The sequence below is a fragment of the Branchiostoma belcheri genome, unplaced genomic scaffold, assembly GCF_001625305.1.
Source record: "Branchiostoma belcheri isolate BF01 breed outbred unplaced genomic scaffold, Haploidv18h27 scaffold113, whole genome shotgun sequence".
In the NCBI taxonomy this organism is placed as follows: domain Eukaryota; kingdom Metazoa; phylum Chordata; class Leptocardii; order Amphioxiformes; family Branchiostomatidae; genus Branchiostoma; species Branchiostoma belcheri.
In genome coordinates this window covers 387,969-400,825 of record NW_017802525.1, presented here as the reverse complement: position 1 = coordinate 400,825, position 12,857 = coordinate 387,969, and the positions used below count along the sequence as shown (strand labels likewise).

The 12,857-nt window shown below is 41.7% G+C and overlaps 2 protein-coding genes across 2 annotated transcripts in view; both read right to left on the bottom strand.

Annotated features, from left to right (window-relative positions):
• LOC109462165 (protein PTHB1-like) overlaps window positions 1-1,575 on the bottom strand; it is a 29,045-nt gene extending 27,470 nt beyond the window's left edge. The window contains exon 1 of the mRNA XM_019758658.1: window positions 1,388-1,575. The gene's annotated coding sequence lies outside the window, so the exon portion shown is untranslated. The remainder of the gene's footprint in view (window positions 1-1,387) is intronic.
• Window positions 1,576-8,467: 6,892 nt separating this feature from the next.
• The window catches only part of LOC109462177 (kelch repeat and BTB domain-containing protein 8-like), a 9,392-nt gene continuing 5,002 nt past the window's right edge, over window positions 8,468-12,857 (bottom strand). The window contains exons 3-6 of the mRNA XM_019758675.1: window positions 12,493-12,706; window positions 10,720-10,859; window positions 9,744-10,340; window positions 8,468-9,329 (exon numbers count right to left, since the gene is read on the bottom strand). Coding sequence (XP_019614234.1) covers window positions 8,633-9,329; window positions 9,744-10,340; window positions 10,720-10,859; window positions 12,493-12,706 — 1,648 coding nt within the window. The 3' untranslated portion in view covers window positions 8,468-8,632. The remainder of the gene's footprint in view (window positions 9,330-9,743; window positions 10,341-10,719; window positions 10,860-12,492; window positions 12,707-12,857) is intronic.

Below are 12,857 nucleotides of genomic sequence, written 5' to 3'. Positions count from 1 at the left end.
ATTTCCTAATAAATTATGCAAATGAGGTCCTGATTTGAATAAATTATATTTAATGATGTTCACCTCAACTAAACTTTCAAATACCACAAGTATGAAATTCCAGGCAGTTATCATTACATAATTATAAAATTTTCTCATTAATTATGCAAATTAAGTCATTATTAACATAATCAATATCTTCCTGTGTTTCTCTCGTTGTCAATTACCAATGTCACAAGCTTCAATTGTCCTATCATGGAATGCAGCTGATTTATAGAATTTCCCCATAAATTATGCAAATTACATCCATATTTGCATAATTGTCACATAATTATATTAAACATCGCGTAAGCTACCTACATACCAAAAATCACGACGATCCGTCAATCGGTTCTTGAGTTATCCCCTTTTGAATATTTTCAAGAATATATCCCTGCAGTTGCAGAGCAAGCCGCTAGGGGGCCCAAACTCACGTCACTTCTTCCCCAGCACAAGAGCTACCTACCATCCAAATTTCGTCACCCCAACATGTCTAGATCACGAGATATCAAAACCGGAAGTTCAGCTGCAGTACCATAACAAGCCGCTAGGGGGCCCAAAATCTAATCATTTTGAGGTCTCATCAAGACCTACCCACCTACCAAGTATCAAGACAATCCATCAAGGCCTTCTCAAGTTATCGTGTTGACAGACAGACAGACAGACACAGACACACACACACACACACACACACACACATACACGAACGCCCCTGAAAACATAACCTTCTTGGCGAAGGTAATAAAAGGTACAGACGATGAATACTTAGTAGCAGTGTTTTAAATTTTTATGCGATTAGTTAGTATAATTGCGGCTGCTGATACTAACTTCTTGGGTTGGACTTATTTTTCTGGAACAGTGGAAGAAAAATTATGATCCCACCTTTTCTTTAATATGTGGATTTTGTGATGTTATGAGGAGTGCAGTTTTCTAGCTTTTTTGTCTGAAGGATGAAATTTTTGGATGAAATTTGGCCCTTGCACAGCTAACACTGGTAGTTTTTCACGATCCTTTTAAATCTAAAAGTTTTTTTGTGGCAATGAACGTGCTGTGCAGCCAGTAACATAGGTTGGCAACTCAAAAATTCTATTATAATTTTATAATAATATTATTTATAATATTTTGAAGCTGACGTGACGTTGTTGTCATTAGATTGCCATGACAACGGCTTTACGCACGATCGTATCATTTTGCCGACATCAACAATCTTTTTACCAAGTGTTCAGTATTCACACAGAAAAAATCAAACCCTGTACACGCACGTGCATGCACTAAACATGATTTTAACTCCACGATCGAGCGACAAAAACCTGGAAAATTCTCGCCCCCCTCCCCCTCAGATTCAGCGATATCGCCACCTTACACGTACCTTAAACTGCACTGTGCGTTCTGCAATCACAGCATATTTCCCGCTACAGAAAGCTGTATGTGTCCGCTTCTGCTTGATAATAAAAGATCGGATGTCAGAGCTTCTTCCAAACGGATATTCCGCAAAATCACCTGTTTTCCTATGCAGAGTTTCCTTCCCGCTGGAAAAATTTCTTTGGAGCGCAGGCGCACTAGTGGGAAATTAAGAGCGACACCTAGCGAGATTTTTCTGAACAACATCTAGCTGCAGCACTACCAGCCTGCACACTCCTACTCTCTTTTAGAGTCTAAAAAGTCTTTTGAAATATCACCTACGAAAGCTGTGTATTTTGTCAACAAACTGTTTGTGAAATCTAGCCGACAACGATTTAGAGGAATTCTTCCGTTTCTGCAGAAATTTTGGGACACCTTTGAGCTGGAATGTTTCTTGTGTCACTTTTTCAAGGTAAAATTTTAAACATTAACGTTATATCTTCATTATATCTTTCATAACACAAACTTTTATGTGTTGCTTTCCTAGCTATATGGGTCACCTGCAATTGTGTACTTTGTACAACGCACTGATTTTTGAGTTTACACAATGTACTGGTATATGTTTATTGCACCTACCCTTGGTGCTGAATTTGTTATCCTGCATTGAATATCTTTAGCTCACACCAATGTCTTTAAAACAAAGTCTCTCACGTATGTTCAATTTCTGTCATCATGGTCCAGTTACTTGCTTTGTTGGTAATCAGGAAACTGGCATCTTCCAATGAAAGACCTGTAAAAAAAAAAAAGAAAATAGACAAAAGTTAGAAATGGTTCAGTGAAAAAGTTTTAAAAGTTGCAAAGGAATACGTACCTGGAAGATACAAACCTATTCTTTCATTGTGTCACTCCACCAAAGTTGTGTCCGTCCTCAAAATTGGCACGAAAACATCTCCGAAGTCGTTGCTCTATCTTATCATAAGTAATTCACACCACAGAATTCAAAGACTGTTTCTTTATTTGAAATTCTTTATTTCAAGCTCAACTGCAGCATACAGAGTTTGTAAAAAGTATCAAATGTCAAAATTGATGCAAAAATGTCTCCAAAAGTCGCGAAGAAGTCTTCTAACTAATCGCGAAGAAGCTCACACCACAGAATTCAGACACCATTTCTTTATTTCAGTCGCAAGTGCAGCTTACAGAGTGTGTGAACAGTATCAAACAGAAAAAGAATTCCCATTGTAGCAAGGACCCCAGTTCCCTTCCCATCATGGGATAAAAAAAAACACAAAGAATGGCCCTAACCCTAGATGATACTAGAAGGCTTGTAAAAGGACCCCCCTTTATTAAGTAGTATGAGGAGAGAAAGCACATGTTAGTAACGCATGCAGTCCTTAATTACATGGCTCACCTCTGGCATCTTGACAGTGACTTGACATAAAAACAGGTGTCCTCTTGAGATCGTTGACTAGGTTAAAATTTGGGGTGTGCCTTGTGTTTATATTATACATTTTTGAAAAAGAAGTTTTGTGCTTGACTTCCATCTACCCACCCCCATAAATTTGTGAACTAAGAACTGCTCTCTGAATCATCACACACTTTTACTACCTACGTCCCTGCTCTAATTTTGGTTTTAAACTCACCATTCCGGGTTCTGATCTAAATTCAAAGTGCATGTGAACTCAGAGAGCAGGTCAAGGGCATGTAAAAGTACTGCCTTTAAATTTTAATCAACAAATTCAAGCACTTAAGTTTGTTCAATCTTAATTTCCGTAAATTGTTTGTACCAGGTGAAGAATTATCTTATTCAGAACCTTTGATCACAATAAATATTCAGTCTTAATTAAAAATCTTTATTCTGAATCTTTTTTCAATGAGTGCACTGGTGTCCTTAGTGGTTGTAGTCTCCTCTGGTGAGCATCTTTAGGAATGGCTGCAGGATCATTACTAAGTCGGCCTTTTCTCTTACAAGACGGTGAAAATAAAATCCATCTTTGTACTAAGACAGATGAAATAGTTATTTGTCCACCTTTTCACATACAAGACGGACTAAAGAAATTCTCATTTCATTCATCATTCCTCTTACATGATGGTGATTAAAAGTCCTAAAACTGTTCCATCTTTTTGATTTCTTAATACATGGTCAAAATCATTTCTCATTCAGTGTTCCATCTTCTCCTTACAAGATGGTTGATTAACAGGCATAACACTGTTCCATTCAAATTTCAATGTCTCACCTTCTCGCTTATGAGATAAGAGTGAGAAGAAAATCATTGCTGCTTGTAATTTAAATCTAACACAGTTGTGTGCCTGAGACCCTAAACTATTTCATATCTCTCTTTCTCTTATGGTCCATCAATGATCATGATGTCATCCTCCGTGAGCTCAGGAGCAGTGTCTTACTACTAAGTCTTAGCAATTCTATCCAAAGACAAGTGAAGTTCTTTCAACACAACCAAAGTCAATTTCTTCACCAACCCTGATGAAGGCAGCTGAAAGCAGCCAAGACATCAGTGAAGAAAGAAACTATGGTTTGGCTAAAAGAGCTTTACTTGTGATCCCAAAAGCCCACTACTTTTGTTCTATGTTATTTGAGATACATTTGTCAGAAGGCACTTTATGTTCCAAAACGTTCCCTACAATTAACACATTTAGTGAGCAAAGCCAAAGTAGAGCTTGGCTCAGATCCCCCCACCCTAACTTAACATATACCACCAGCATAGAATGATATCATACAAATCCCATTTGACTAGTTGTCTCCTTTTTCTCCGTGCTTGCTTCCTTCAAAGTAGCCAGGATCAGTGACCTCAATGGAATCAGTCTCAGTAGTCACCAAAACCTCATCTGAAAGCACATTTCAATCATCATTTTCTTTTAAAAGCATATTTGATCTAAACATACTTAAAATGACCTATTGTCTTACATGTATAAGGACATATAACAAAAAGAGATTATACTGGACTTACTGTTGTAATAGAGTGAATGTGAAAAAGTTGGCTAGGAAGGGATTGGAGGGGGAAGAAAGTAGAGAATGTGAGAAGGATGAAAGAATAGATACAACAAAAGAGGGATAGAACTGAGCGAATCTTTACCATGAAGTCTCAGGGGCCCTGCTTCTGCTTTGCTTCCAGTAGTCAGGAACCACTGCTGCTTGTCATCCTTCAGTATAGCAAGACTTTTTCTGCAGCAAATTTACTTAGCTACAAAGACAAAGATAGCCAACCACTCAAATTTGAGTGTGGGCGTGAAACAAAGAAAAGGAGAAAAAAGTCAAACAAACAACATAAAAAAGGCCGACAACTCAGCTTGGAGTGTGGCCTTTAAAAGAAAGAGTGAGAACTGGAATAAAAAAGTTGAAAAGTTAGCCAGCTGATGCTTCTTTGGAGAACTGCTGGAAGAAATAGAGAAGCTCTGCTAAACCTACCAAAAACTAGAAGGCCAAAATTAGTTTTTTTCCATGGAGTCTGCAGGACTGAAGCAGAAACATATTTAAAAAGGAAAGACTCCTCTGTTGGCCTCACATCTTCAGTTCCTATAGAGCTGGATTAGATCCTCATATAAAAAGCAAAATGCATTCACCTACAGCAATATTCATTCTTGAAAACAGCCCAGAAAATTGTCCTCCCTGTCCTTGGTGCTGAATTTCTGGTGGTCCTGCATTCTACGTAATATGGAATAAAATAATAAAAGATCATCTACTAGGAGTTTAAATCCCAAGCAGCAGTACAAACTGCGCTTACTAAGAACATACTGAAAGGCAAAGAATGGCTGTTAAGACATATTCTATTCTGTAGAGTCTGAATCAATCTAAATGAAAAGATGAAGATTAAGAGAAACTTGTCACTTTACCAGCGGGTCTTGGTTTGATTTCCCAGTGGCAGCATACAGTTATCTTCCTTGGAGAATAACCTGAAAGGCAAAGCATTGTTGGTTGATACATTTAGTTCTGCAGAACCTGGAGTCACACTGAAATAAACAGGAAGTTTGAATCCAAAAGAGCAGCACAAAGTGCGCTTACTGAGAATCGGGCCTGAAAGGCAAATGGTTATTAGATAGGATATTCTGCCCTGCAGATTCTAGAGTCAAAGCTAAAATACAAACTTAGTTTAACATTAAGTATGAAACCTGTAAGTCTGCCAGATGTTGTTAGGCTCAAATCCTAAGCATCTGCACACTTTACTTAGAGAATGAACTGAAAGGCAAAGCATTGTTCAATAGGACACTCAATTCTGCAGAATCTCATATCACGCTGATAAGAAACAGAGTTTTAATTCCAGTAGGTGCCGTGCTGCATGTTCAGAAGGTATGAACTCAAATGCTGTGGATGAAAGTTACTGTTTAAGAATCGAAGTTATTAAGAAGAAATACATAAAGGTTAGGAAAGGAAGGAAAGGAAATAAGTATTTTGTCTATAGGTGCAAATCCTGCATGTCTCCAAGGGCACTGGTTTGAATCCCAGAATCCTCTAGATGAGTCACTGTTGAAAAATCAAAGTTAACAAAAAGAACATAAAGGAAAGAAAGATGAGTTTTGTCTGTAGGGTCAAATCCTGCATGTTCCTAAGAGCACTGGTTGAATCCCAGCATACCGTAGATGAAGGTCCCTTTGAGGAAGCAAAGTTTTCAAGGAGTAAGAAATAAAAAGTGGAGGAAGAAAGGAAAGAAGTGTTTTGTCTGTAGGCACAAATCCTGCACTACCTATGGATATCAAATCGCACCTCCAAACGGATATCCAAGTATCTCTCCGTCGAACCTCCGACCACCATCGTGGACCGCTTCCTGCACCAGGTGCAGCTCCAGCCCGACAAGCCCTTCCTCCTGTTTGAGAATGAAGTCTACACCTACAAGGACATGGACGTCATGTCCAACAAGGTGGCCAACGTACTTCCGGGGGGAGGGGTACAGGTGCGGGGACACCGTCGCCATGTTGATCTTCAACGAGCCGGCCTTCATCTGGACCTTCCTAGGACTGGCCAAGTTGGGGGTGAAGATGGCGTTCCTCAACACCAACCTGAGGACCAGGGCGCTGCTGCACTGCTTCAACGTGGCGGAGGCAAAAGGCTCTCATTGTGGTCGCACTGGGCGAAAAGGCCTCGAATGCAGCCATATGCGCACAGGGATATTTACGCATTTTTAGCAGATACAAGCGGATGCAAACGGATATGGGTAGGATCCGTAAAATATCCAAAATTTGCATTTTTAGGGATCCGGAACGTTTGGATCCCTAAATATTCCAAAATGGGATTTTCCACGGATACCAATTTGTTTCTTGAGGGATTTTTTTGTATACCTGGACTGTCCGGATTCCAAAGGATTCCAAAGCTGGACTTTCCACGGATTCCAATTTGTTTCTTTAGAGTATTTTTTGTACACCTGGAGTAACCTGGACTGTCCGGATCCCAAAGAATGCAAAAAGCGGGATTTTCTACGGATGCGGATTTTTTTTTAATAGGGATTTTTCCGGATATGCGATAGATCCCCACGTGCAGACGTCGGTATTTTACACGGATGCGTACAGATACAACTTGTGATTTTCCCGTATCCCTATCGGATTTCCATACACAATTCTCTGCATTTGCCTCGGATGCAAACAGAGCCGGCGTTTGGATTTTTATTATCCGTACCTCGGATCTTCCCCAATCCTTACGGCATTCTCCCCTGGATACGCCCGTGTTTGATATGTATACGTGCAGATCCAACAAGCAAGTTAAATTAGATAAATGAAGGAATAAACGAATGAATAGATTTAGCCTGAAAGCCTTTATTAAAACTCCACACATACTGTGTAAAGCGACAAAAAAGAAAGAACTATACAAAAACATGTAACATATGTAAAATAAATATTTGCAATACTAAACAGGTAGAACTAGAACTATCACGTCTTGCTTCGCCAGGATGGTCGTTTCACAATCCATGTGTTGTTACAGCCATCATCTGTCTCCTAGTCCCACATCAGGATGGTCTTTGTAGAAGTCTGCGCTGAAGAGTCTTACCCCACGTTCAATCAGTCGCTTCTGACCTACGAAAAAACACAACAGAAAACAAGTACAGTGTAAAAATGGCATTTCGGCCAGAATGGATAACAATCTCCCCAGCGGCCCGGATACCAGCAGCATAATGTTATGCGAGCCAGCATTGACATGTGAAATACCCCCCGTGAGAAGGCCGGCGCTTTTACATATGGGAACAACAGGTCAGATAAAGGGCAGAACTTCAATTGGTTACAGATGTGAGTTGCGAAGTTGAGTTGCTCTAAACTTTCGTCAGAAATGACCTGAAACCTTTATACTTAAATTAAAAGAGTTTCGAAGGGTTTACTCACTTCTATATATGCCGTCAACAGTTTTATGCAGTCGGTTTATGGTCCAGTTGAACTGTTCGTCAGGCGAGTCTGCAACGTGTCATGACATGCCTGGCGGCTTCGTGCCCTCGCCGGGCGATGTCCCCGGTACGTCTCTCGTCCTTGTCTCGGCCACTGATAGCGCATAGCGTCCAGTCGGTGTACGGTCAGTATCCTAGACGTTGACAATCAATGCCGTGGTTGCTGAACTTATATGAAGCGTATATATATGGACAAGCAGTGGGACGATAGAAAGGGACGCACACTCAAGCAAGCGGTCAATGAAAGTGACCGTTGAGTTTGAATCTCCCCCGGGGTTTTCTCAGATTACCCAGAAGGCACTGCTGCTGCCGGAAGTGCTCTGCGGATCCGTCGAAAATACAGAAGTGGATCTTTGAGAGATGCTCGGTTTTAAAACCACCTTTTGTTTCTTCGATTTGTTTTTTTTTTACCATCTACATACTAACTTAATTCTGAATGCTGAAGAAAAATATCGCTATATTGTGTTGACATCTACATGTACACAATGCCCGAGTGACTAAGGTCCCGAGTAATGTTTCATAGAATGGTATGGTCATATGACGAACGTCGAGTCTGAAGTGAACAAAAGGGTCAAAGGTAAAAGACAACACACGAGACAGACCTGAAAACAAGATTCCTACATGTTCAACTTTTGAGATTATAAACCTTGTTAAACAAGAGTTAATAAGACGACAAGACGATATCACAACCAACATGTCTTTATTCCTCCATTTAACAGTATCACCTGTGCTTTTAGATGCGTACACATATTAATTTGATAAGGAAATTCTTTAAACCTAACGCATTCCGAGATCGGTGACTCTCAATCAGTTTCAGAAACGTCTTCGCGAGTGCTCGTCATACCCCCCCCCCGCCATTCTGAGTCTTTCTTCATCAGATCTACTCCTCCTCAAGTTCACTGTTGTAAGTAACCCAGCCAGCTTGGGAACATCCTTGCCACCACGAAATCTGTAAAAAAAAAGTCATGGCAACATTTGGGTGGAACCAGCCTGCGCTTGGCTGCCTTTCCAACGGACGCCCACGAGTCAGTCTCTGGCCGGTATTTGTAGACATATAACTTGCAATTGGACCGGTACCGTACATTATTTTCCTCCCAAATGCCACTGTGTGCAGTGAGTAGGTACAGAGTCTCGCCATGCGTCATCAGGGTTGCTTCGAGAGTCCCTTCGTGTGTTGTCAGTATCCCCTTGTTGTAGACAAAGGACTTGCCATTCCCAGTGCGCTTCCACACGCCATCCGCAGGGTTGTACACCTCTACATAAGTCGGTAACATGTCTTCTGAGTCTCCCTTCACACAGTAGATGCTACCCTGATACGTGATGGCCATTGGACACTTTGGCTGTTCGACCATGTCTGCGATCTTGTCCCACCTGTTCTCTGTGGTACTGAACCTGCTGCAGCCTTCCTTTCTTATGACGTAGATGCTGTCACCGAGAGCCACAGTGCAGAGTTGCGGGTACCTTGGGTACCGGTGAGGGAAGGGCGGTATGGACGTCCACTCGTCACGGCTGGGGTCGTACCTCTCTGCCATTCCTTTCTCATTATCACCACCAATAGCATAGATGTACCCATCAAGGAACACGAGGTTATACCTGTGCAACAAAGATGACAGAAAATGTACCAACAAATGAACTATCCCTTTTCATGTTTCTCACCATACTATTGGAGTTCCTGCAAAGCATGTTAGATCTGCACAGGAAATACAGGCTGCATAAGACCAGACTGTAGTTGTAAGGTTTGAATCACTCACACCAGGAAGGTCCTCTATCCTATTCAATAACTGTGGTTGGGTCTTAAACATGCTTGAGGTGTGGCTCCCAGTAGATTATACAATCTGTTGGAATTATGTAATCTCCAAACAGATCAAGACAGTATCCATTGGCCTGAGGAGCTAGTGTCCTTAGCCACCGAACTGACCGAAGTATCTGCTTAATTTTAAAAAATAATGTTGCTTCTGAAGGATTTCAACACTTTTGAAAGCAGCAGCTTGACGAAAAAACACCTACCTGGCCGTCTTCGCAATCATCTCACATTTTGGCTCCCAGGTGGCCAGCAGGTGGTTGTACAGGTAGAATTTCCCCTCCCTGTTGGTCCTCGATTCCTGATCACTGGTATCAATGTCTGTTGCCAGGTACAGGTCACCATCAGGGGTGGCGGCCATAGACAGCATAGAGTAATCCCAGGGTATGTCTTCAGGTAGATCAATAGCGTACGCTGCGCCCGTGGCGGGGTTGTAGCAAGGAACATACATGTGTTCATCAGTGCCGTCGAAACAACACACTAGGATGATCTGCATTTCGGTTCGCTTCTGCCCCAGCCGTTGGGTTGTGCTTTCGCTGTAGACTAACGTACTGTCTGGTGATGACAGACACTTACCCTCGATTTCTTCACGCTGTTTTGAGCTGATGAAGGGGTGGCGCAATGTTTTGCAAAGTGCAGGGAGGTGCTGCAAGCGCTCTGCTTGGTTAAAATCGATCCATCTTAGAGCGGCTTGGACAACGTCGTCTTCTGATTGGGTGATGAGATCGTCACTTTCTAGCAGTGACTGGAGTTGGGGCAGAGACAACTGGAGAAAGGAGGGTTGTAGCACCGCCTGGTTGAACCTGGGAAAGTTACATGTTTACAAGCAATAGGTTTAGTCATGTTAAAGCACACGAAATGCATTCTCTTCCTGAAGTTATTGCTGTTTAGAAAAAAAAAACAATCAACTAGAAAGGTAATGTTTACCCTGGCATAAGGTCTGCTGTGTTAACTCTTACTCTAATACATTCATATATATGGTCAGACAGGAGTATAAATCCCTCCTACTATAAAATTGCAACATTATGTAACCCAACACCAGTTACCATGGTGACAGACGTCAACAAATCAGGTCATTGGCCTACCTACCGACCCTGATTTTTTCAGGACCGAAACAGGAAACACACTACTTTTTTTCCTAGGCTTTATTGCAAAATGTAGGTAACAGCTATTAAGTCTAACCTGGATGCGATGTATCTCTCGCTGTCCACCACCAGGCCCGAGTCCCCCAGCATGTCAGCATACATCAGGACATCAGCACAGTTGGACACATCCAGATGCTCCTTCATGTACTCTGCTGCCTGATGGCATACGAAACCCACCTACAGGCAATAAACATGGTTACACTTACAGACCATTCTGCACCAATCAGTTTTGTGTGTGTGTGTCTGCACAGCATTTTTGTAGTCAGCATAACTTAAGAACGCCTTAATGGATTGTAATGATATTTGGTATGTTGGTAGATGTTAGGAAGGCAAATGTCATGGTCAAATATGGGCCTAGTGGTGGCTGACCTTGGTACTGCAGCAGAAATTCTGGTTTTTGTATCTTTTGTCCTGAACATGCTATGGGCTTGACTTTTTGGTGACAGATACTGAGATAGCTTATCCTGTCCAGGTAAGTGGTGTGGGTTTGCCACCCCCTAGCAGCTTGTTCAGGAACTGCAGGGCATTTTCTGTCAAACCTTTTAAAACCAACAAGTAAAATCTGAGATTTTATACCTCCGGGCTTTTTATTGTATATACTTATATGTTGTTTGTTATGAATAGTTGATGGTGTTAAATTTTATGTGTTAGATTTAGCGTTCCAGGTTGTGTTAACACATGTCAACATTTTCATCTGCAGCTTATTGTACCCATGAACTTATGAAATTCTATTTAATCTGCCGCAAGGAACTCGTAAAGAAACTCAGAATGACAACCGGAACCGTTAAATCAGACGTTAAAACCACAAATATTTTGATCGTAAATATAGTGACTGGGTTCCGAAATGTCACATACAGAAGCTTGCTGCTTATAGTACGTCAAATATACAAGGGTTTACAAGAAGTTGTTACAGTAGTTAATATAAATATAGGCACGTATGCAAAAGTTTGCATAATACTCATTTGCATACTTGTGACTCGCTACCTTTACCAGACACCGTGCCCCCATATTGACACTTCCGGGTTTGATCCAAGTAAAAAAAAAGCACCATAAATCCGCAAAGAAATATATATTTTCACCAAAGGTTATTTGAATTGTGCATATTTTCACTGAATCTGGCTACACAGCCCTGGAAAACAGCGTTTTGGTGCATATTTTTAAACAAAGAATGTATCGATACTGGACACCCCTCTGTGCGAAAGGTCATGCAAGTGGACAAGACTTGCAATACTTTAAATACACCAAAGGTCAAATGTTGAAACCATTTTTACGCTCAAAGGGGTGTTTTGGGGCCATCAAAAGGCACCATTTTCCCCGCCCGAAAACACATATACAATAAAAACAAAAGAACAGCCCAATAGCAAAACATATACCGAGTCCCAAAAGAATCCGTCCACCCAAACGCGAGAAACGGATGCGAACGTGAAAATCTACATCTCCCACAAAACCCTTCCGCGGAAGGATATATCCTCCCCCGGAGGCAATAAGTCCAGATAGGAACAACGTAATTTCATCATTCTTAGTATGTGGGTAACTGAGAAAGAGATGTGATGTTACATGATTAAATGCAAATTATGCAAATAAAGACTTAATTACAAAATGTATGTACATGGCCTTTTGCGGAATGTATGAATTGGCACTGTATGTATGTAAAGGAGTTCTTGTGTGGTGGCTGCAGACATCACGGCAGGCTTACCTGGAGTAGTCCGGCTGCAGACATCACGGCAGGCTTACCTGGAGTAGTCCGGCTGCAGACATCACGGCAGGCTTACCTGGAGTAGTCCGGCTGCAGACATCACGGCAGGCTTACCTGGAATAGTCCGGCTGCAGACATCACGGCCTGCACCTGGTCCGGCTCTGTCTCCAGGCAACCGGTGTAGGCATAGTCCAAAATGGTTGCCATGGCAACCTCACTGACATCCCAGATGGTGATCCTGTCCTGTCTGGCATCGGCGTAGCTGCTGGTGAACATGGCACGGAAGTACGGACTGCAGGATGCCAGGACGGCACGGTGACAGGGGAAACTGGGGAAGAAATTAAGCAAAGCAAATGCATAATGTTTACCTTCGCATATGGTCTGCTCTGTTAATTCTTACTGAAATACATTCATATACAGGGCTCGAAATTCTATTTTGGGAATAGGTGCACTGGTGCACCCAACCTAAAATTAGATAT